Source organism: Lytechinus variegatus, chromosome 4 (assembly GCF_018143015.1).
Source record: "Lytechinus variegatus isolate NC3 chromosome 4, Lvar_3.0, whole genome shotgun sequence".
Taxonomy (NCBI): Eukaryota; Metazoa; Echinodermata; class Echinoidea; order Temnopleuroida; family Toxopneustidae; genus Lytechinus; species Lytechinus variegatus.
The window spans coordinates 19,989,396-20,015,173 of NC_054743.1; the positions used below are offsets into that span (position 1 = coordinate 19,989,396).

General features: G+C 34.7%; 1 protein-coding gene across 1 annotated transcript in view; it reads right to left on the reverse strand.

Annotated features, from left to right (window-relative positions):
* Positions 1-25,778, reverse strand: part of LOC121413571 (adenylate kinase 9-like) — a 42,739-nt gene that overhangs the window by 9,334 nt on the left and 7,627 nt on the right. Inside the window, 22 exon segments of the mRNA XM_041606435.1 lie at positions 2,126-2,137; positions 3,801-4,089; positions 4,579-4,712; positions 5,133-5,173; positions 5,773-6,019; positions 6,584-6,796; positions 7,399-7,508; positions 7,946-8,191; positions 8,857-8,913; positions 9,993-10,067; positions 11,534-11,680; positions 12,816-12,895; positions 15,146-15,187; positions 15,838-16,028; positions 16,030-16,069; positions 16,773-16,915; positions 17,333-17,493; positions 18,140-18,214; positions 22,642-22,689; positions 23,868-24,000; positions 24,773-24,953; positions 25,364-25,680. Of these exon segments, the coding sequence (XP_041462369.1) occupies positions 2,126-2,137; positions 3,801-4,089; positions 4,579-4,712; positions 5,133-5,173; positions 5,773-6,019; positions 6,584-6,796; positions 7,399-7,508; positions 7,946-8,191; positions 8,857-8,913; positions 9,993-10,067; positions 11,534-11,680; positions 12,816-12,895; positions 15,146-15,187; positions 15,838-16,028; positions 16,030-16,069; positions 16,773-16,915; positions 17,333-17,493; positions 18,140-18,214; positions 22,642-22,689; positions 23,868-24,000; positions 24,773-24,953; positions 25,364-25,680 (2,982 nt within the window).

The following is a 25,778-nucleotide window of genomic DNA, read 5'->3' on the forward strand; positions in this document are numbered from 1 at the left end:
TTCAAGCAAAAATCAATGTATTGATATTCTTACAAGGGAAAAAATATAAATGTATACAGAACTGTCATGTGTACGCTATTTTGATTCATACATTTCCAAATTCATTAGTGTTTTTTTTTCATAAAACTCAGTTTATGGAAATTTCATGTGAATATTTTTTTAATCATATCAACATCTCCACATTTGTCATGGCACAGTTGAATCTTATGGTATAACTCTTCCCTTTTTTCTTTTTTTAACAAATATTGCGAACCCAAAGCAAAAGAACATTAATATTTAAAAAAAAAAAAACATGTCAAATACTATTTGCAAAGTATAGGCTTTCGAAAATTCTTGGTTAAACTCTTCATTTTACAGGATGGTCATTGATGGGAATTTGAGAGAAGAGAATGGATTCATGCATTTCCTAAAGCAAATCATTCAATTTTGAGACAAAAAATATTTCAAATTAAACCTAAAAGTGAGTAAATGTTACAAACTTCAAACTTCTAGAAAAAAAACTATTAAGCATTATGGATTGTGATTACAAATTATTTAAAAAGCAAAACAAGAATCAAACATTATTTACTTTTCACTCCAATACTCAAGCAATTAAGGCAAAGCAAAATCATTATTACATCATTGCAGATATCTTTACATTGATGATAATTAGCAACGTGTATTTTACAGAACATGCAAAAAACATTAATGGGGGTTCTGGACCATTAAACACACAAAGAAAAAGATAGGTGAGAATTAACATAATCAAGATATGAGCAGAATTATCATAACCAGGCACTTTCTCCCAGTATGGTAATACTACTCTTGAATTGATATATATTAATTCTTTGTCACTTAAGTGCAAAAATACTGGGTTTTTTTACTATTCAACAATTCATCATTTTTATTACCACCCCCTCCCCCTCCCGAAAAATTATCTCACGAGACTGGGTTAAAATAAGCATTCTGATTACTATTAGTATATTATTTCTTGCTTAGTTAGATTTAAAGCTTGCTACATTTAGTGTTAAAGCTAGCTACATAATTAGGTAATATTCCATAATTGATGTATATGTACATCTGACCCCATATATTTTGGACCTTCCTGACATGATTTGTCTGAATTCTTTAAAACAATTCTTTAAAATCATCATAACTGGAATACATGTAGTTCATGAAGTGAAGTAAGAATGGAGGAAAATGGGGGTTGGTCTTACAAAAAAGTGTATTTACATGTATTTCTACAGTTGATCATACTTTTAAATCTACTGAAGAAAATAAACTATTAAGTTTGTCAGTTTAATGCAAGCTTGTGTTTCAATCATATGTTTATAAAAGTGTTTTTTTTTTGGGGGGGGGTGCTAGCATGTTAACACGATTAACTATTACTAGTTTCACAGCTATGGGAGTCATTCATTAATGTAATTTTATTTCTGCTCTCTTCAGTCTATTATACTTTTAACTCTACAGTTCAAACAGATACTTGTATAGTTAGTAAACTTGATGCAAGCTTGTGAATCAAAATAGCTTTAGGATTTTGTGAGCATGTTAACATAATTGCACATTACTATGCTCTTAGTATATAGTTCATTCATGTCAGAGAAGACCTCTATAACAATAGAGTTATTAGTTGTAAGGTTCTCAAAGCATTAACTGCATTGTTAGATTGTTATATTGTATCGATCTACTTGTTAATTAGTCTATTCAAATGCGATTACACAATTAAGGTTTATTAATTGTTTTGTCAAGGTGTACTGGCCTAATTGTGATGTTAGACACGATTTTATTATTATTGCTTTCAGTCTCTATGTATAATGTAAGCGTGATTAATTATTAGCTCTCTTTTTTTCTATTTTTATTCATCGATACCCCTTTCACATTTATCTTGAAGTACACATTCAGCACCAGGGTGTCTCAAAGTTATAATCCAGGTGGTCCCAGATTAAGATTAGCCCTAGATTGAAGCAGGAAGACATCCGAAACTGCAAATTATCCAGGATAGACTGTACCTGGGTAACTTTCCTCAATGTGAAAGGGGCAGTCAAAGCTTCGGCTTTCAAAGAACTTTGTTAATAATCTATCTATACTTTATATGTTATTGGTGACACTAATATAAAAGTGTCAAGATGTTGATATGAAAACCTACCCTTAACTCTGCCTGCTCGTACACAATGATGAGAATAATAGAGATGAAACAAACAAAGGTCATGAAACAGTGTGAAACAATAGCACATGTTTAAAACAACAATGAAACAAGAGAGTCAAAAATTTATATGCACCATCTTAAACAACCAATTAAAAGAATCAAAAGAATTGGGAAAGGGGTGCACATAATTCTTTGTCACTGACATACAGAAAACTGTAATAAAAACAATGGGTAACCATAAGATAGATAATGAAATAAACTGACTGAAAGGATATGTATAAAAAAATGAAATAACATAAATAGACATTGACTGCATATTGCTGAATTTGAGAGGAACAAGATAAATACAAAATCTTGGACTTTACAAAAAAAATATCAACAACAAAACAATATGCACGCTCTGTTCTGCTAGTACACAAATAATACACATTATCAAGGGATAGCAAGAATTACACACGTGAGATAACTTTGAAACTATTCTAACATGCCCAAAACATAGACGTTTGGACTGTTTCAAAGGTAACAAGTGTAATTACTCTGATGCCCAAGCAAAATCATATGTATTATTTGTTTTATAAGATGTTATGGATCCTTATCTGACAAACCATCCTCATCTCATACCCATGACCGGTCAATAGAACAAGTCATTAGTACCAGTCATTAGCAAGTTTGCCTGTTAGCTAAAAGAAATGACTGGTCACATGATAGATTTCAGTCAATCATGTGATAAGGATCCATACCATCATTTTATAGAATTCATATCTAATGGAGATAAGAAGCAGTGTACCTTGTGAACACGCAATGTTTTCGCCAGAAACTTCATAATAAAACATGATGGTGAACAAATTGAATACATGGAAAAAATAATACTAGTGAAATATTATTAATACAATAATGGTGATGATGATAATGAAAATATACAGGGGAGTGATATATGTTTGTGTGATCACAAAATCAAATGGCACAAAATATGAAAGGTCTTGGGATATATAATAAATTTCAATGGAAATAGGTATAGCAAAAATATATCAAAATATTCCTGGGGTAACTAATAACTACTAAGGTGTTTTATGTTACTACATTTCAAAGATGGATACGGATATCAAGAGTATGTTGTGTGGTGAATCAAATGATGTAAACACATGAATTATTGACCAATAATAATAGGCATGCAAATGAAGAAGTATCCCTATCAAACTGAACAAAATCCAAATGAAATCCCACAAGTTTGTCTTTGAGACAGCATAATGTCATACACAATGTTTATCAATTAAATCCTAATTTCTTTGGTTAGTATTTCAAAGGGATGAATGAATAACTTGATCAATAAAAGTAGATATCATGTTTTCATATGGCTGACCGCAAGAGGTGACCAGGGTCCCGTAACACAAAGATTAGCAATTAATTGTACACTTCATTTTCACAATTGGTTGTACATTGAAGTCAATGCAATCAATCGTAGAATATTGTTGTACGTTCATTGCTAAGTTTTGTGTTATGGGCACTTGGGCAGTGTTTCATGAAGCATCTAGTCAGTGATTTTCACTTACAAATTTGATCTGAGCCAGTCAGATGCAAGGATTTCAGTAGCTTATAACAATTGTCAGTGAAAAACACAAATTAAGTGTTCCAGGGAATGCTCCCTAGAAATGTACAACATTGCACAATCTCCTACCTGTCTCTTTGCTTTCCTATCATCCGCCTCTGAGATGAGTTCTTGACGTCGCTTCTTGATCGCCTCCTCTCGCTCCTTCTTCTTCTTGGCCTTACGCTTCTCTCTCCTGGCCACCCTGCGATCCCGTCGCTTGCGCCACTTCTCCAGCTTGGGCGGGAGCAATCTGCTTGTGATGTCTGAATCTTCTACATTGAGCAGGATAGCAGCGTCCGGGAAGAGACCGTTTTCAGCCATGAATTGAGCTTCCTCAGAGGTGCGAGGGAACCCTTCTAAGATGAAACCAGTTGATCTGTACATCAACAAAAATTATTCATCAACATTATCAGTATATCACAATAAATCCATTTTAAGAAATAAAATTCAACTAATAGAAGGCAAATATCAGAGAAAAAAGTCGAAAAAGAGGAACCAACCAATCTAAATTTTCATAATGTATCAATTAAGTGAAATACCCATCATGCTGATCTGATAACAATTTGCTTTAAACCATAAGATGGCTATCAATTGACATTAAAAAAAATAAACATTACTTTAAAAATATCTGGAAAAGATGATTTTTATGACTTTCCAGCAAAATTTAACTGTCAATTTACAAAATTGCTTTCTTTTTTTTTTGCTTCAGGTAGAGTAATTTGAATTCCTGAAATTCCATGACTGCAAGGGCCAAATGAGGTAAACTACATAGGATATATCTTTAATCACAAGAAGAGGTAATCAGTCTTGCATCAAATCATGCATAACTTACACACCGACATATGAAACGAACCCCAATACTTACTTGTAAGGTTCTAGATTCCACCAGTCTGGTATAATCTTCTCCAGTGAGTCTATGCTGAGTGATTCATCACCCATCAGGTTACCCTTGATGTTCTCTTCAAACTCATTCAACTCCACCTCCTGCTCCTCCTCTCCCTGATGGATGGATGGATGGATGGAAAGAAAGAAAGAAAGAAAGAACGAACGAACGAACGAACGAAAGAAAGAAAGAAAGAAAGAAAGAAAGAAAAAATTATTATCAATGTACATTAATATGACTATCATGTAAAGGTGTTGTGGTTTGGTGGATAAGTCTCTGCACTTTGAGCTACAAGGTACCTGGTTCAATTCCATGCCGCAGCACTAATTTTCTTTGGAAAGACATTAATCTGTATTTACCACACATTTACTCACAATGTGGGTGTACAAATTCTAAATTACATACTGTTCATACAAATGAAAGTGCTCATCACAATCTTAACAAATAAAGCAATAAATGTAAACCATGAATCAACATGACTTCAATACCAGATTAGAAAATAATTTAACAATATAAAATGATTTAGCATGACTTACCCCTTCTTCATTGTCCTCCTCAGTCTGTTCTGCAGCAGCAGCTGGTATCATAGTGACAGAAAAGAAAATATTTTACAAATAGACCGAAAGACTTTAAATAACCTGCAGTTAATACCTGTATATAACATTGAAATTACAGATAACAGAAATAACTGCAAGTAGCAATAAGCTGCCATCCCATTGCTGATGAGAATTTTTAAAGGAATTTAGTGATCTTTAAAGCAACTACTGGATGAATCATTGAATTTTTGAGGTTTGTAGCACAAGATAATCACTTTTGCAATTGACTGCACTGGTCACCATGTACAATCAATCATTAAAATCACCAATGTGTAATTATGTGTTAATGTGGTGAAAATAGTCAGAATAATGAGTTTTATACAAGTCATCCATCACGATCCTTGGGAATGTTTGTTGTGGTTTTTTGGGGGGAGGGGATGGTTGAAGAAGAGCATTTGAGAAATATTTTTTTTCATTAAATGATGTTTATGATGAAAACATATATTCAGAGTATTATTTATATCCATCATCATCCTTGGATATTCTTATTTTTGTATCATTAGCAAAGCATTCATGACCTGGCACATATTCCACTCGGTGATAAAGATGCAACCATTAGCCAACGTAAGAAAATATTTACCATCATTTGGTTCTGATACAACTGGTATTCCATCCTTCTGTCCTTCTTCTGGCTCTTCCTCTTCTGGCTCCTCCTCCTCCTCTTCAAACTCTGGTCCTATCTTCTTCTTGGTCTTCTTGATGATGAGTTCCTGAAGCCGATCTTTGAAGCTGATGTGGAACAGGCCTAGTTTGTCTGCCATAGCTCTGGCATGGAGGGACTTGCCTGCACCCTTGGGGCCAAGCATTAACAGCCGCACAGGAGGAGGCTGAACAATAGAAATAAACAAAAACAAACAAAATTTGAAAAAATAAGAAATTGTGATACATGCATATCTCTGTGGATCCTGGGGACAAATGCTAAACTAAAAACTAAATGACTTTATTTTTTTCTTTTCAAGTTCTATTGAATGGGTTAATGTACTCTGTAACAGGTGATGACCTTTCAATTACTTTTTTTTTCAGAGTGGCCCCAACCTGTACAACCTACAGCTGTGACTGCACCATGCAAATATCATCCTACAAGAAAATAGGTGTATTTCATACAGATCCCTTTGATGGTAACATATTTCTCTCAAAATACTTACAAAAGTTAAAGCATGTCCAATTTCCCATTCAACAAATCAGTTAAAAGATAATAATACCTAATCCTGTCTTTATTTTCTTTCTTTCTTTTTTCTTTATTTACTTCTTCACTGATTTATCTTCCCGTCTTTCTCTAGGCCTTCCTTCCTTTTTGTCCGTCTGGGTTCATTTTTATCCAATCTTTACAGGGAACATAATCTCACTATTCACTCTCTTCACTTTCCTTCAAAGCGTCAACACAATCTCACCTGAAACGGCCTTCCTTTAGCCACAAACGTGGTTGGTTCAGCGATGAACTTATCCCTAGCCTCTGGGTTGGAACAGTAGTAGACCTTCTCCCTGTATTTAGCTGCTATCTCTGGGTTACCTGGCCATAAAACAAACTTCTCCTTCAATGCTACAGGACAGAAGTGCTTGGTATCACCAAACTGCTTCTTCTTATTCTTAGTGACTTCTTCATCCTGGAATAAAACATAACAATTAGAATACATCAATTTAAAACAGGACTGCCACTCCTTAAAGTTAGGGAATTAGTAGAAACAACCAAGAAAAATGCAAGTAAATATGTAATATTTTCAACAGCTCAGCATGAAATATATTTACAATTCATCAACAAAAATAAGGATGCAGCATCTTTTACACAGAAAATTACACTTCACTTTCCACAAAAATATAACAACTTGCAACTGAGCACTTTCTATATTCTCACATTCTTCACATGGCATGACCAAAGATATGAAGATGAGAAAATTTGTTGAATTTCTCAGGCAAAAAAAATGAAACTTATGTATTTAACCTAATAGAACATCAGTACGAGGAAGGGTTTCATGTTTATAACTCCCTCTGCAAACTCATACAAATGAGAACAAATTTGAGTTCCACGCACAATTAGCCCTGGCAACCTACTGGCATTGTATTATCAATAAACAATATACCGTAACTGTTTCTACTGTTATGGAAAACACCACACCCCAGTCTAACTATTGTGAAAGTCAAAATCAACAGGGCTATGTAAAACCAGCATTGCATGGCAAACATCCCTCCAATATATCCATCATCTTACCTCTTCTTCCTCCATCTCATCTCCTTCCTCATCAGCTTCAGCCGCTGCATCTTCATCCTCTTCATCCATATCAATACTACTATACTCCCATGGTCTATAGGTGTATGGTTCTATACAAAGAACAAACAACATATCAAATGTAGGATTATGGCACTCAGAAATAATCCAAGATGCTGAACTATGATAAAACACTCATCAATTTTTAACTTGAACTCAATAACTACATGTATTTACATGTTAATTCTAAACACATTGAAACAATCATTATGATTTTTTTCAACAGTGCTTGACATTAATGGAAAACACAATAATAAACAATATGTATTAGGGCACTGAGCCATGTCATACAAAATGCCATGGTAACAGGACTTCTAGCCAATCAAAATTAAGGCTTCCATGAAAAATACCATCAATGGAGAGTTATCATGACATAAGATCATCGAAATGTAAAAGCTTGGCAGAACACTTGAGCAAGACGATGAATGTAACGGAAAATCAAAGCCTTTTTTCTCTCACTCAAACTCAATTTGTGAGAGGTATAACTTACGTTCCACCATGGTGTGTGATTCCTTGATGATATCCTCAGTCTTCTTATTCTCAATCTCAATCTGGATCGGTTCAAGGTTGATAGTCCCTGTGAGAAGAGCTTGGATGGACGGCCACTCCCTCTCAAACTCATTCCTCTGATCTTTGAACTTGCTCGTCTCTGGACCATCGGGAGGAAGAGGATCTTCTTCAGGGATGGGGATGGGAGGAGGTTGTTCCTCTTCTTCTTCTTCTTCCTCAGTCTTAGCTACAAGAATAATCAGGGGTAATTATATCATTTTGATATACTAGACCAGTCAGCAATAATAATTACATTTGTTTGTTGTGCACATGACACTAGTTTTATAAAAAGAACAAGTGAATCTACTTCATTCAAACCTCTTGTGGCCACAGAAATCTGTTCGTCTTAGGAAAAAAAATTGAAATAGAAGTAAATAGTACAATGTACTGCGTAATCTGTTCTCAAATGAAAATTCAGGAAGAGTTAACTTTGCATAATTTTCTTTCATATTTAAGACTGTATTTTCCTCGAGAGGTTATACATATTTTTTTTATTTTTGCTGAATCTTCCCTTGCAATTGTCATTTTTGGGGATATTCAAGTAATGTTATTAAATCAGAACAATACAAGGAATAACATTTAAGGGTTGATAATGGTAGAAAATGTGTGTGAATATAATAATTAGAGCACGAACAGATTGACAGAAAATGATGAAAAACTGCGAGCTATATTTGTAAATATTGTGGAATTCTCGAACTGTAAAAAGAATTCAAAGTTTGCCAAAAATTAATTTGAATCCTCAAGTTTGAGAAATCATACACATTTGATTCTTACTGCATTCCTCCCCTTTATCAGGCGGAGATAGCAAAAATACTAGCAATATAATCACACAATGACAACAACTCTGTATACCTTTCTCTTCATAAGAAGTTACAGTAGTAGTAGGGTCTGCATCGGTTGTGGTGCCTTCTGTATATATGTAGCAGTGTGTTATGCAATGCAGGTATAGTTTTCAGAGGGATAGATGTATAGATGTTTGGTAGTTTGATATATCAGGAAAGTACATAGGCAAGTGTACAATACAGTAAAATAGAAGTGTGAATACATGGTGTAATTACAAGACGGTGCAAAGGATGGCAGTATAGATAGCGGCATTTATGTGAAATGTAAGTCATGGTAGTGTTAGTGACAAGATATTGAGAAGGCAAAGGATTTGGTTTTCAATGAACATGATGGATATGGAAAGTGAAATAATGTGCATACTCAATACAGTCAAAGCAGAAAATATGTGAAATGAATACATATATTACAAATATGCAATATAAAGATGAATACATGTATACAGTGGATAAGATAAGATTGAAATGAATATAGGAAAAGGTTGGTGAAATGAGATGAATATGGGGAAAGGATAAATAATATAAAGCATTAGCATAAAACAATATATATTGCATAGCAACTAAAAGCATACTGGTAAGAGCTATGACCTTCAGAATTCCACTATATAATTTTACATAATATCGAGTCAGGTACATGTAAGGCATATGAACTTATTTCCAAATGTGAATCTTTTATTTTTTACTATGCTATGGTATACTTTAATCTGCATTCTAATAATAATAATTAGTAATTCAAAGTATCATGGTACAATAAAATTCAATACTGCATGAACTACACAATTCTTGCATGACGTTGACATTTTCATACATTTAACAAAATAATTTTCATTACACTATGAATAATATACTCTTTCCAATTTGTCATCAGTAATGAAAAAAAAATGTTCTTACTACAAAAAAAAATCTACAAATCTTCAAAGTACTAAGTAATATATCTTCAAAATCAACACCCTCAAAATGATCCCAAACACCTAAAAAGACACAGCCACACCCAAATCTTATCAAAGAGGAATTCCACGAGACCAAAATTTCATCTCAGAAAAAAAAATCTTTAATCACAGATATAAATACTCCTCACTACAAGATCATAAATATATATTTGTAATGGCCCAATTAAAATCACTGCACACGTGTTAGTAGGCGCTCTACCTTTGGGTTTTTGTTCGCCATCAGACACGCCCGGTGCTGCATCACCCTCCACCCCTCCACCAGAAGTGGGAGAAGCTGATTTAAATTCATGAATATTCAGCAGATTAGTGATACATATCATATAATGGGTATACATAATTGTTAATAAAGCAACATGCCCCAGCGTAACCAAGATAAACATGAACACCATCCATCACAAATAACTTCAGTTTAGAGAAATTAAAAACCGCACAACCCAGAAAAAAAAATATTTGGCACACGCAAACATTTTCTCAATTTCACTGTCAAGTATATATGTTGCATGGGGCAACATGAAACTTTGACTCTTTATTCAAATCTTAGATACACTTGGAGCATAAAATATATAGATTGATCATCAATGAAGAGAGGGATATAATGAAAACCCAGTGGATTTTTAATTCACTATGATGCTTAAATCTAATATATCTGTCTACTTTTTTCTTTCCCCTTCTTCCTCACATTCCTCCCCCATCCCTCCCTCTTTCTCTTACAATAAATAACTCAGTGTTTCACTTCCTCCCTCTGCTTGATATCCGATTCAATTCCGACATTTTGTTATGCTTCATTACCTAAGTATAGACATTTAACACTTATTTTAACCCCATTTTTTCATATACATCCAAGATCTCTTTCATTGATTGCCTGAGTTTTCTGGGTGTTCTGAACATTGTCTTTTCTCCATATTTTATCTTTTCTCAGAAATATGACAAAATCGGTATTCTGGTGGATGTCATAACTTTTGTCACAAAAATTGTCATAAATTTTGTCTCTTCTCTTTAGCGCACCAAAAATATGCGGCTTTAAATGCGCGTAATCCTTTTATACTTGTAAGCAAAAGATATGACAAAAGTTATAACAGGGGGTAGCAGTCATAAATTTTGTCATATCTTTTAGTACCAAATATCTCAATACCCTGCCGAGTGATTAACAAACATATAATGATATTATTACGATTTGATTGTGGTATTAGTTTCACTCATCATCCATGACAATTTTCAATATTATATTTTCATACTACAATTAGTCAGTCCCTACATATCAATTCCTCCTTTTTTTCTCTGTTTTCCTTCTTTTTCTACTTCTCTTCTAAAATCCTTCACAGCTCCCTGCTCTCTTTGTAATTAAGCGCATCGATATTCGCGTAGTTGCACGATGCCAACCTGTCCTACCTGCCACGGGGCCTTCCTATTCACTAGAATGGCTCCCACTGGGAACTAACGATGATTTTGATTGGTTTGCTTCCGAAAAGATGGGCGGGAACTTTTAGAGATATGACAGGGAATAGATAATGTTCAGAATACTGATTTGTGACATTCATAGCAGTGTCACATCTCGGATAGAAATGACAAAATTTATGACAAAAATTATGACAGTGTTCCAGAATACCATCCCTGGTCTTAATGTCTTATCCCATTCTTTCTTCTTTCTGTAAAATGAGAGGAAGAAAAGAAAAGTTAGTATTCTGAACAAGTCCCATAGATGATGCACAGCAAACAAGATGAATGATGAACGGATTCTACCTTCTCCTTCCTCTCCACCTCCTGCTCCTCCTTCTCCAGCTGCCTCTCCATCCTTCTCTCCATCCTTTTCTCCTTCTGCTTCTCCTCCCTCTTGGTCTCCGTCTTCTTTCTCTCCTTCAGGTTTCTCTTCCTGCGTTTTTGCCGCTGCTTACGGTAATAAATAGTGTTTGGGTCACATTACAGATTTTATTTGACTGGTAATATATTTTCTGCATACGGTGACACAATTCTGTGCAATATACAATTCACATATAATATATCAGGCATAAGTATTCATTAAGAGTATGCATGAGTATCATGCTTTTGTATGTATGTGTTTACAGATAAATTTGTGTCCATGACTAGAATCTAGAGCTAGATAATAAAAGTATTTGGAATTGCTATAGCTATAACTGCTACTGCCATTCTCTTTATCTGCTGCTACTACTTCAATATTTTACTGCCATGACCTGCAATGACCATTACCACTACTATCCCTGCTATTGCCACTTCCACTTCTACTAGCACTCTAACCTACCACTATCACTACTGCCATTGATTTATACCGCAACTGCTTCAATTTAGTACCTCTACCACTACTACCACCACCACTATCATCATCATCGTCGTCAATAGTGCAAATGTTTTTATACTTTATCTTCAAACGCATGCTTAAAATTACTTCTTCTTTTTTCATTCAATGTATGTTTATACATGCAGATGAATTGGTGCACATAACCATAAAATAGCCCAAGATTTATACTTAAAATGTTAAAAATCTTTTAAATCTAAACTGCCAATATCAACTACCACTAAACTACCATTACAACTCCCATAAAAACACCAACTACTATTACCACATTGACTAATACTACAACTTCCCTACATTGTAAGTTCCTTTCCAACAACCTTTACATGTATACCACATTTAAGAAAAGATTTTGATTAAATCAAAAGCAACTACAATTTAGATCACTTTTTTGCAAGTACAGAAGGTAACATGAAAACAGTATTAACAAGATTACTGGTTGCAACATATAAACATAAACTAGTGATTATATAAATAATTTTTATACTGTTAGATGCATTTGTGAAATTCTTGATATTTTGGCTTCATGCAGGAGCTTTATATTTAACTAAATATAAAAAAATATTTACGTGTGAAAATACAGAACTTATGTGTCTCGTGTGCTAGGAGGTCTAAAGTATTTTATATTGTGATTCTGTCCTGTCTATTTGTCTGTACATCTGTGTTATTGTGTCCATCAGTCTGCCTGTCTTTTTGTCTTTTCACTGAACTTACCATCTTCATCACCACCTTCCTCTGCTGCCGCTGCTGCTGCTGCTTTAGCCGCTTCTTCCTTCTCAAGTTCCTCTTGTATCCTGTATCAATATAAATGTCACAAAACAAATTACATTTGAATGGTATGGAATTTATATTCAGCTCTCAATTTTTTGAGCTTTTTCATATAGGCAATACTGACAAGAAGTATGTGTCTCTCTACCTTCCAAATAAAGCAATTATCAATGAAGACTTAATTGTGAACATGAATAGCAAAGAACAAAAGTGCAAAAATTAGAAATTCATAATTATTTTTTGAAAATTGACTTTGTATGTATATGTTGACAATTCAATGAATCAAAAAAATATTTAAGATGTCTCATATTTTTCAGGTAGTTCATTTAAATTTTGATAACCCGAGTAACTAAAAGAGTTGCGTAAAAGGCTACTGATTGTCATTAATTCATAGTCAAATAATTAATTGGAATGTGAAAAGAATCTATTCATGCACCAAATCTCAGAAAACAACAACAAACTCTAATAGGATGTTCAGTAATACTTGATTAACCTTATGGCCAAGTGTCATGAACTAGGTCCATATACTTTCTAAGTTATGATGTCATTTCAAAAACTTAAAGGGGAAGTTCACCCTGAAGAAAACTTTGTTGTGAAAATAGCAGAAAAAATAGTAAAAAATATTGGTGAAGGTTTGAGGAAAATCTGTTAAAGAGTAAGAAAGTTATTAGAGTTCAAAATTTTGGATTTGTGACGTCATAAACGAGCAGCTGCCCCATGTGTTATGTAATATAAAATGTATGAATTTCAAATTTTGTATGGTTCCTGATGACTTAATTTTGTTTTCTTTTCATGATCGGGTGTGAAATGATTTGTCTATTGATATACAAAAGTTACAGTGAAAACCATTTTCAATTTTCTGAGAAAATGACATTTCATTGATTTTTTTACCATTCGCTATGTAGGAATGCTGCTCGCATATGACGTCACAAATCAAATAATTGAAATTCTAATAACTTTCTAATTATTTGATGAATTTTTCTAAAACCTTCGGCAATATTTTTTATTATTTTTTCTGCTATTTTTACAATAAACTTTTTTGTCAGGGTGAACTTCCCCTTTAACCTCAGGTTAAGATTTGATGTTGACGCCGCCGCCGCCGCCGCCGTCGGAAAAGCGGCGCCTATAGTCTCACTCTGCTTCGCAGGTGAGACAACTAGGACAATCCATAAACTGCAATTTTCTAATTGTGTATAACATTCAAATCAATGGACTGAAAATTGTGTACACAGGTCCTCACTCTGACAACTTGAATATATGTTCCCCTTTACAGATCTATGTGTGAGACCTTCAAAACATGTGCATTTGGAAATACTGACTGCAACGAAAAGAATGCACAAGCAAAAATTTCTGCTCATGAATTTCGGTGAAATGTGTTGAACTAGTGTTGAACTAAGATGACAATGAATGTGCAATATCACAAAAATAGATCTCCAGAACTCTTGTTTCTTTTTTTTTTCATGTGTGATTTTATTGGATGCTACAAAAGAATATTGCTGTATGGATGGAAATAATAACCTGTATTCAGAACTCTGGTTTAACTTGAACTGTAGGGCCCGAATTCTGAAGTCGGGTTAAACTTAAACTCAGGTTTAAGGTTGTGGTTTAAGTATTGGAAGCCAAAAATATCAATTTTTTTTATTAAGTCGTATGTTTCCTATGTTTACTGTGCTCTTTCCTGATTAATCTATGGTGAAGACAATCTATTTATACTTTCTCGACAATTATCAATGATTTGAGAGCCAAATGAGCTGAAGTATGAAATCTCTACTATTAGTGATTTAGATAACAATTGGCTGTCCATACTTAAACCACAACTTTAAACCTGAGTTTAAATTAAACCTGCTATCAGAATACGGGCCTAGTTGTTTAGTATTGGTATATGCTTTAACTACATGAATGGGTAGAGATTTCATACCAACTACTATTAGAAAAAGTCTGAAGAAAAGTTCTTCAATTGTTTGGGATGGTTACCAATAAAGCATGAGCAAAGGAGCAAGAAGCATTTAAAAGGACACATACAGATTATTTTTTTTGTATACAGACATTTTTGGTCACGAATAGTAAAGAACAGGGCTTGAGTTAAACTAGAGTTCAGAATACAGACCACAGTGATTGCAAAATGGAACGCTAAATTGAAAGAATGAATGAATAAAAGAACTGCAAAGTGAAAATGAACGGTTCAAATTGAATAAATTTGTTTTAAAAAAACAATGTGAAAAAAAACAATGGAAATATGAGTGCATTGCTTTATGAAAGGGTAACTGCTATATTACCTGTTGAGTCCAGTACTACCAGTAGGGTCCCTAGATGTATTACTTTGATTAGAAGAGTATGGGAAGGAAAGAGGGATGATTTTAAGCACTGATAGACAGAAGGATTAACTTGGTTCCAAATGGAAATTTGAAAAATGAGATTTAGCACCAATTAGTCACATTATGCTCGCTGAACACTGCTGTCCACATAAATGGGAGAGGCAATATAAACAATTCTCGTATTAAGGAACATCACAAAAGCTTACGAAGAAATCACAGAAATGGAAAATGGAGGATGAATATTTTTATGATACTGTGTTGAGTACTGCAGAAGCAATGGTGGCATTTTAAATATGATTTTATTGGCAATAGGTATTTTTTGGTTGGGGAACATGTCACAGAAGCACACTGAAGAATCCAGAAAGGACATAGAGAGCACAAGTTTCAAAAAGGTGGGAAAGACAAGAAGTTAATTATGAACTTTCACAATTATATACATGTATAAACAAGCATATAATACACCATGAACCAATTATTACCTTATGACAAGCAGCAATAAAAGCAGATAAAAAGTTTGCTTCAAGAAAAATATGGAGAGTATTTATTCTCGTGGTACAATATATAAGCCAATGATATTGAAACAGGACTTGATGACAAAAATACAGATGTAGTTAAAATAAGCATAGACTCTGAAACCAGTCACTTTCTCTTACCTTGCATCTTCTAAGACCCTTTGTTTCTCTCTCTCTTCCGCTTCTTTCCTCTCTCTCGCCTTGGTGTCCACCTCATCTCTGTTGAGTCTGTACCATCGCTTCATCAGGTAAAGACCGTTATCGCTGCTGTCCTTGAGGCATATGACTTCATCAGGGGCCAGACCACGGTCAAGCAAGACTGTCCAGTGGTCCCCGGGATTGAGGGAAATTATCAATGATCCATCCACCGGCACTGGACAAGGAAAGAAAAATGGACTTGTGGTTATGCTAAGATTTTCATGGATCTTGAAAAAGAAATTTCTCCGACAGCATAACACTTGGCAAGGAAATATAAAGGGTTTCATATGAAATATACAAGGAACATATTATAGAGCTAAAAAAGAATAGATTGATTGACAGTAATTAATGAGGATCAAGAGGATTCAAGTCTCAATCTGTATTTTTCATAACTATCAGAATTGTTATGATCACTTCACCATTATATCAATCAAAAGGGGCTCGTTGCAGAAAAACTTCAATCATATGCAACTCATGAAATCAAACACAACTTGATTTTTAAACTAATCAGAAGCGCATATTTCGGGCTTTACTTACTTTAATTTTGGGTTGAGATTAATCACATTGCTTTGTGCAATGGACACCTAGATCTCCAGACCTTTCTATCTGAGAAATATAGATAATTTCAATGCTTAAGAGAAATAGCATTGCCATAAAAAAGCATGTCAAGAAATTATCAAGAAAAATGTTTAAATCATCTGGAAGAGCTTGAAATGGTCAACATTCAGATTCTTTCCAACAAAACTTAGAATGGTTTGGAGATTAGGGGAGAGTTTTATCTGAGCCGATAAGATGAAAGGATTTCTGCAGCTTCCACAACAAATAGTTAGTGAACATAGTGGGTGATTTCATGACATGCTCCAGTGGTATGAACTCACCTAGGTCCATTAGGATCTTTCTTTCTGAGTTCTCTATGTATCTCAACTACTGCTTCCTCTACACAGTCTACATATTGATCAGCACCAATGGGGTAGGAGAGCTTCTCAGCTTCCTTTACTGCAGCTTCTACCATTTGGATCACCTAGGAATCAATGATTAAGAAAATGGTAAACTCATAAATCAATTATAATCATCATAACAGTTAAATACACTAAAATATTGCAATTGGATTATGATGTTAACATTAATATACAGTCAAGATCAACATGATGCGAATAACATCTTAACATTTTATTGGCAAGGGGTATTTTGTCATCAATTTATAAGCTCAAATTCAGGCAACCCATTCATGACATTATCTGCAAATATCAACCTTCACTTATGAAATTTGCCTAGTACCTCACTAAAAGTTCATTCCTTTACTTTTTTCTTGCCTTTTTGTCTTTGATATGACGTCGATAGGGTCATAAGAAGATAAAGAGAGGGTGAGAGAAGGTACAAGGAGAGGAGAGAAAAGGAGTAAGAGTAGAAGAGAGTAAAGTTGTGGGGTAAGGATTACCTCTGGGTGGTTTTCATCCACATCTTCAGATTCCTGTGATACAGTAGGAGCAACCCCGGTAACGGTAGACAGGTCTTCGGTGGGATGCTGTGACGCAGCAATGGTCTCTGTACCGTCTCCTTCAGTCACTCCTGTTACAGAATCCTGGGCAGTGGTCTCGCCTAGAGTGAAACAGATTACAATAATTATGATGATTATAATAATAATAATATCATATTTACCCAAGGGAGCCACTTCAGTTCAGAAAACTGTTTCCTCAATGAGCCCTGCTTAACATGATAACTTAAAGATTGCATGATGAATTCATCATAAAATACTTTATATTGAACTGCAAAGTATATATATCAAAGTCTATTGGTTTCAAGTCTAGCCATTTCATGAAATGATTTCAAAAGGGAGTTTGCAGATATCCCTCAGTAAGAGTTTCAAGTATATCACACATACCTTTTGGTTTGTTAACAAGTTGGATCAGTGCACGTTTGACAACAGAGCCTAAAGTTTCTGAAGCAAATTGGTTTCAGAAAAGGTCATACAGTGTACAAAAAATGCTTACAATGTCATTGAAGAGCTGCAATAATGAGATTCCCTGTCTGAGTCAGTTGAAAGTGCAAACAGTCTGAATCAGTTCATACCATATATTCAGACACAACCATGCTCTTACATATAGATCTTACCAAAGATTCCAAGATGAATGAGAGACACACAAGCATTGCTTTACATCTCACCATCCAAGGAAATCTAAATCATCAAATAATTAGGTAAATCCCTATTTGGACGGATAATCAACAAAACTCATGCTGTCCATACCTTCTTCTTCTTTCTCCTCTGAAGCCTCTGCCTCTCCTTCTTCCGTTTCTTCAGCTGCCTTTATTCTTGATTTCTCTGTGCAAATAAAACAGGCTGGTATTAGCCAACTTGAAATGATATGATCTCAAGATTGAAGGTCACTTGACATGATATAATAGTCACATGATGGATACAGTCACATGATATAGTTGCTTAAAATAATAGTGACCAGATCGTCCATTCCAATGGATCAAGTACAAAGATGATACTTAAGAAAGTTAAGTTATACTTAAGTATAACTTAAGTTGTACTTAGATCCTGATCATCTGACTGACTTGTTTTAACAAGAAATATCCTATAATGTGAACCAAATAGAATTTGACACAATTCAAATTTCTATGCAAGGAAATTTTATCAGTCAGCAAACATTCTGATGAAATAAATTTCTATCCTATGTATTAATTCAGGTAGTATCACACATTATTCTATTAGTGACAATAGTTAGTTACAATGAATGGTTATTACGACAAAGGTACATACAATTGTACATGGGTTAGAGTTAGGTATCAGTGATAGAGTACATTTATTTGTCACTGTCAAATAAATGTATATTTATGAAAAAAAATTAAACATACTTCTAGCTACCAAAGCATCAACTGGAAGCTGATAGCACACATTTGACATTTTTGTCCATACAAAATGGCAGCTGTCAAGATTTTTTTTCTTTAAGTGAGATAATGATGACCATGACAGTATAAGTATATAAGGTAATCGAAGTATATATCAAGAACACTACTGGCTCATGATTTCTACAATGCAGAATGATATAAACAATATTTGATTGAATAACTTTTTTCAGCATTTCTCATTGCTCACTAAAATATTGTTTCTATGAAGTGAATTCCTCAAAAATCATGAACATTCCTAAAAGTTGTTTTGAACGGTTTCAATAGAATGCCTTCATTGTAGAGATATGATATTTCTATTCAGGGGGCAGAAAATCATAACAAAAAATAATATTTTGTGTAAAAGATCCTAAACTACATGCATTGCTTCAAGTTAAACCTCCAAGAGATTTACTTTGATATTTTGCCTCAAACCAGGCATCTTTCTTAAAAAGAGAGAGATTAAAGATTAAAATAGAGAGATCAAAACCAATCAGATGAGTGGAAATGAGGCAATTGTATCATAGTAGATATCACAATGTGGTTTAGTTGAATACAGATAATAAGATATTTCTTTTGCAGCTGTAAAAAAGGGAAAGTCATTGAGCAACACAGAAATGAGAAAATAATCACCACCACCAAGAAATACAAAGTTCAGAACCAGCAAATATGCACAAGGAGATGTGAAATACCACTACTATATGGAAAAGAGGATAGTTCTCTTGTATCACTATACTATGGCACCATGAGGGTTTCACAAAACCATCCAAAGACTAAATTTTGTGGACATCCTATTCAAATTTCATTTGTATGAGATGTCCGGAAACGTAGCCTTCTGAATGTACTGTAAAAGTGAACCTCGTAAAGGATGGTGAGGATGTGGAAGGCCAAATCATAGAGTTTTTGTGAAGAGAGAATATTGATAGCAGGCATGAAAGATAGATCACTCTCAAACATAATACCTCCATCTTCTTCTTCTCCTTCTACTCCTTCCCCTGCCCCCTCCTCCTCCCCCTCCCCTTCCGCTCTAGACTCCTCTGTATCTGACGTCTTTGCTTCTTTCTCTTCTGATGAGCGGCAATAGGGGAGGGGCACAAGGGAGGACCAAGGGGGTGGGGTCAGTCCAAGGTGAATGGGTATGATGTGTGTGTGTGGACCATGATGAATGGGGGCGGGGTGCAACCATGATAGGAGGGGTGGTGCAATATATATATACGATGTATGGGAGTGCCGATGCGTCGAACATGCAAAGCGATGGAGGGAAGGGAAAACAATAAAATGGAAACGTTAACACAAACTCAAATTAACAGAGTACCATCCCATTGTACCCACATCATTAAAAAGTACAACAAATCTTTAATTTTTGTGATGAATACCATATTTTTGAAAATTCTATGCCTGTATATAAGCCCCAGGCTTATAGGCCTATTTACAAAAAATTTTATATTTTCATCTTATAATTATTCTCAAGGTGGACTGTGCATAAAAAAATACCAAAGATATAGTCATGAACTTGCAAAGTGTGTGCTCCCTTTGAATGTAAAAAATCTGAAATGTATAATAAAGTGTACATTGAAAAACAAAAAGTGCATTCTGAAATTACTGTAATTATTGTAATTTCGAAAGAAAAAAAAATATGAATATCTTTGTAACCACTTCTCTGGAAACATAAACATGTTTATTTCTGTTCATTATAGATACAAGTGGATTGCCTCTGGCCGTCTCACCTGCATCACGCGGTTCAATATAGCAGCAGTACTGACTTTGAATACTACTCTAACTCACACAAGATGTTCAGTGATACATGGTTACTCTTATGTCCACTTTTTATGAACGAGACCAATAAACTTACAGAGATATGATGGTTATTCAACAAAAAACCCCAACATAGCCAAAGTTCATTGACCTTACATGACCTTTGACCTTGATCATGTGACCTGAAACTCGCACAGGATGTTCAGTAATACTTGATTACTCTTATGTACAAGTTTCATGAATCAGATCCATAAATTTTCAAAGTTACGATGGTAATTCAACAGATACACCCAATTCGGCCAAAGTTCATTGACCTTTGACCTTGGTCATGTGACCTGAAATGCGTACAGGATGTTCAGTGATATTTGATTACTCATATGTCCAAGTTTAATGAACTAGACTAATAAACATTCAAAGTTATGATGGTAATTCAACAGATACCCCCGATTCAGCCAAAGTTCATTGACCCTAAATGACCTTTGACCTTAATCATGAGACCTGAAACTTGCACAAAATATTCAGTGATGCTTGATTACTATTATGTCCAAGTTTCATGAATCAGATCCATAAACTTTCAAAGTTATGATGGGAATTCAACAGATATCCCCAATTCGGCCAAAGTTCATTGACCCTAAATGACCTTTGACCTTGGTCATGTGACGTGAAACTCATGCAGGATGTTCAGTGATACTTGATTAACCTTATGTCCAAGTTTCATGAAATAGGTCTATATACTTTCTAAGTTATGATGTCATTTCAAAAACTTAACCTCAGGTTAAGATTTGATGTTGACGCCGCCGCCGTCGGAAAAGCGGCGCCTATAGTCTCACTTGCTTCGCAGGTGAGACAAAAATGGAATACATGATGTGATAAAGTATTACATACTAAAATTTTGAAATGCAAGGAATAGAATTAGTTGACATAATGAAAAGGATTCTAATTAACCTGCTTACCTTCATATTAAATAATTTGATAAGCACCAACTTATCACATTCAAACACAATACAATCAATTCTGCACTTATATAAATGTTTGTTAGTTTACAACTGACATGTCAACAAAATTAAGTGCATCTAGTGCATCAACTACACTGTAGACTGATGATGAAAATATATTGTTACTGACACACGTACAGATCAATAAACTGGACCAGTTCAGCAAAAATTACACGTGTATGATAAAAGTAAATCAGAACATTATGCACGCCCACTTTAGGTTCATCTGACCATAAAAGAAATTCTATTTGGTAAGATCATACCCGCATTTTGCAGACTTCATCAGGGGCCTGTTTCATAAAAAACTTGCAACTGTTGTAACTTTGCCATAATGGTAGCTACCATGGTAACAGGGCTCAGCAACCAATCAGAATCAAGGTTACCATGGTAGTTTCCATAATAGCAAAGTTACAACAGTTGCAAGTCCAATATGAAATGGGCCCCAGACCTTTGTCATAGCTGGGACAAATCTCCAATGCACAATCCTGTTCAAACACTTGTTTATCTATCACTGGTAAAAGGTTTTCCCAAATAGATTTTTTTCCTCTTTTTTTCCTGATTATAATTTTGTTTTTCTACTGGGCATTCTTTTGAATATTAAAGCATGTATAGGTAATTGAATCTCATTATGAAACCAGCTAATTTCAATAAGCTTGCACTTTCCTCAAAAGAATAATAGAAACAAGGAAAAAAAAACATTAATAAGCCATTTCACATAAAATGTCATCTCTCAACATACAATAAAATGTATTAAAGACAAACATTTCTAACCAAGACTACTACTTGCAAAGAAAAGTAAAGAATCCATCTTAAATGTGTTTGCTAAGAAAGAAATTTTAAAGAAGAAGGAATTGCTACTCTTGTATCAAAAGTGACATGTCTGATTGACACCAAACAATCACTGAGTGTTAGTCCATGACATGGAGCACCGGGTAGTTTGCAATGTGCAACACTAATACTACAGGGATGAGGCACAATGGCGTGGTGCTGTGGGCGTGGCACTATGAGTATGATTGACTGGACATTTGGGATACTGGTTGAAAGGTGTGAGAATAAGGGTAGGGGTGGGGTGGGTGCATTGCGCAGGAGATGGTGCACATAATTCTACCTTCAGGGGCATCATCGTGATCATCAGGACCATCCCCTTCCGATCCAGCTAAGAGTTTGATCGTAAGATTGTGGGATAGAACAAGAATATAGAAGAGTTCCATTACACCCTGCTAAGTTTGCATACTCTAGAGCACGACAACACAAACCTCCTGTGATAGAGTCCTGTATCACAAAGCTAAGCCATTGATCAGACGATTGATATTCAAGATTGACTGTACATTATGGCCAATGCAATCAATTATAAATTAAGTTCTATGATCAATCACTATTAAAGCTTTGTGTTACCAGACTCAAATTTTCTATAAAACAAAAAAGAGGAAGTTGCAAGGGTGGTTCATATGAATACAACTTATCCTTATTGACAATCTAATGATACGGATATAAGAAAACCTTTCATAATCCATTCTAGACGGTGAAAAGATACTTAAAGCATATATTCGGATATTCAGACATTCCTTTTCTTGAAGATGTACCAATTTATGTACTATATTCTTCCTTGGAAAGAAAATAGAGTGAGTTTTCTTTACTATAGCACACAAATTACAAATAGCTATTTTTTAATGTGTGATTACTGATAAATGTGAGAAAGTCTGTGATTTTCAAAGTGTATCTTAGCATCAATCCCAGAACATACAAAAAAATAAGATAAGGATTTGAAACTGTATGATAAATCAACAACAAAAAACCTAATTTAATATCAAGAAAATTTGGAGCAATTTGTATAGATTTGAAAATAAGATATTTGAAAAACAGCCATAGAAAGTAACACTCAGGATGAACCCCTTAACAATGAAAAAGTATGCAAGTGAAAAGTATAGCCATTCGAAATCACATACACTAATAAAAGAGGAGAATATATCCCCACCAAATCCCCAACCCCTCTTTCTTCAGAATAAAGATCACAATTACAAGATTGATACAGGGATACGAGTACACAAAATATTATTCTAGTAACTTGCCATCCAAAGGTAACTTCCTTGATTTTGATTGGCTGTTGAACACCAAATTACCATGGTAGTTACTTTTGGAAGGCAAAATTATCACAATAGTAGATTCATGTAAAAAAAGCCCTGCTCAAGATGTCTGTACATGTATATACTGTAACTAAAAGTACATATTTACATGTCATACAGTGTGTATAGTGTTTGCTACATTCAGATAATAACCTTCACTGTGCTTAATAGGGAGATCAGTTTGAGAGAGAAAAGTTGTGTATTTACTCACTTTCTTCCTTTTCTCTGAGTTTGGCTTTGATTGTCGCTACAGCTGACTCTATAGCTTCTTGTTTAGCTAGTTCAATCTGTTTAGCTTTGTGAGACTCCATCCGTGATTTGATTAGTTCATTCACATCTAGTACCTAAAATACAGAATGAGATTGAACAAATGAAATAAGAAATCAAACAGAATTGAACAAGTGTCATGACCACAATAAATACAATAGGCCTACATATTCTACCTGTCATGATGATAACAATAAAACTTAAAATCGTTCAGGGTGGTGATGATGACTACCATGTGACAGCGATAATAATGATGATCACTTTGTGGTGGTGGTGAAAATAATGACAATTATTTACACAGCAATTGAAAAAATGATAAAGACTATATAAATGACATGAATATAACAAATATCACCATCATCTTCATCTTCATCATTATCATCATCATCATCTTCATTATCATCATCATCAAAACCACCACCACCATCATCAACATCTGATAGTGTTGATGGTGGTCATCAACATCATCATGTCATGATAATCATCATCATCTTCATTATCATCATCATCAAAACCATCACCACCATCATCAACATCTGATGGTGTTGATGGTGGTCATCAACATCATCATGTCATGATAATCATCATCATGTCATGATAATCATCATCATCTTCATTATCATCATCATCAAAACCACCACCACCATCATCAACATCTGATGTTGATGGTGGTCATCATGTCATGATAATCATCATCATGTCATAATAATCATCATCAATATCATCATTAAAATGCAGGCCACAGTGTCGATTTCAGTGATTATAATGGTGACGATGACAAATGCCACACTGGTCAAAGGATGACTTTAAGTAAGGTGAAAGAAAATCAAATCCCTCAATGATACTGACCCTAGCATTGAACTTGTGAGAGAGCAGATGACATAGTGATGTCTTCCCTGAAAGAGGTGGTCCTACTACGCACAGCTTACAAGGTGGTCTGGGCTGAGGACTAACTAGGTATGGACGAGGGTTCTTCAAGAAGGTCTCCATAGCATCAGGGCCTGACATTACATAGATCTTATCCAAGAATCTGTGAGTAGAGGGAGTGAAAAAAAAAATTATTGTCATACAAACACAAATTTCATCTCAATTCACTCTTAAAATATTTATAATGGACAACTCTTGTTCAACAACACAAAGGTGTAATGGTTGCCAAGAGGGTAATTTTAAATAATTTTTTTTGTTTCAATGTTTTTTTTAGTATTCTTATTTTCTTGGATAATCCATAGAAATTTGTTTAATCATTATTAACATATTGCTACAGGGGATAAAACAGGCCCCCATTTCACAAAACCATTCATTAGTCAAGAAGCATTTTAAAAATCTCAGAATATGTACAATTGAGAAAACACAGTTTTCTCTGTATAGAAACTTTACATATAACAATCCAGTGAAAAATGCCTCAGGCTGATGTGAGACAAGGAATGAGATAGATCTTACCCAACTGCGAATTCCGGCTTTCCCTGGACAACATTCCCTTTCTGCAGCTCAACAGGACACGCCCTCGCCCACTTGCTCCTCCTCCACCTGTATCTCGGGGCAACCATGTTGGTCCCGCCCAACGTCCTCATGAGTTCTTCTGTCTCAATATCATCAGGGATGTCTTCTTCCTCGGCGTTCTGGAGGCGGATTGGTACGGCAGCCCGACGGAGTATGTAGGTATTGAGTTTGTTCATGAGTTCTCTGAAGAGGAAAGGAGCCGTTTTGTTCCCGTCCATCTCAATCAAATACTGCTGATCATGATCTGCCATATAATCCTACATAAAAATAACAAATTGTATTAATACAGGATACCAACACATTTTCATCGATACATGAATAGCCCATGCATTACAAAATTAAACAAAAATTTTTG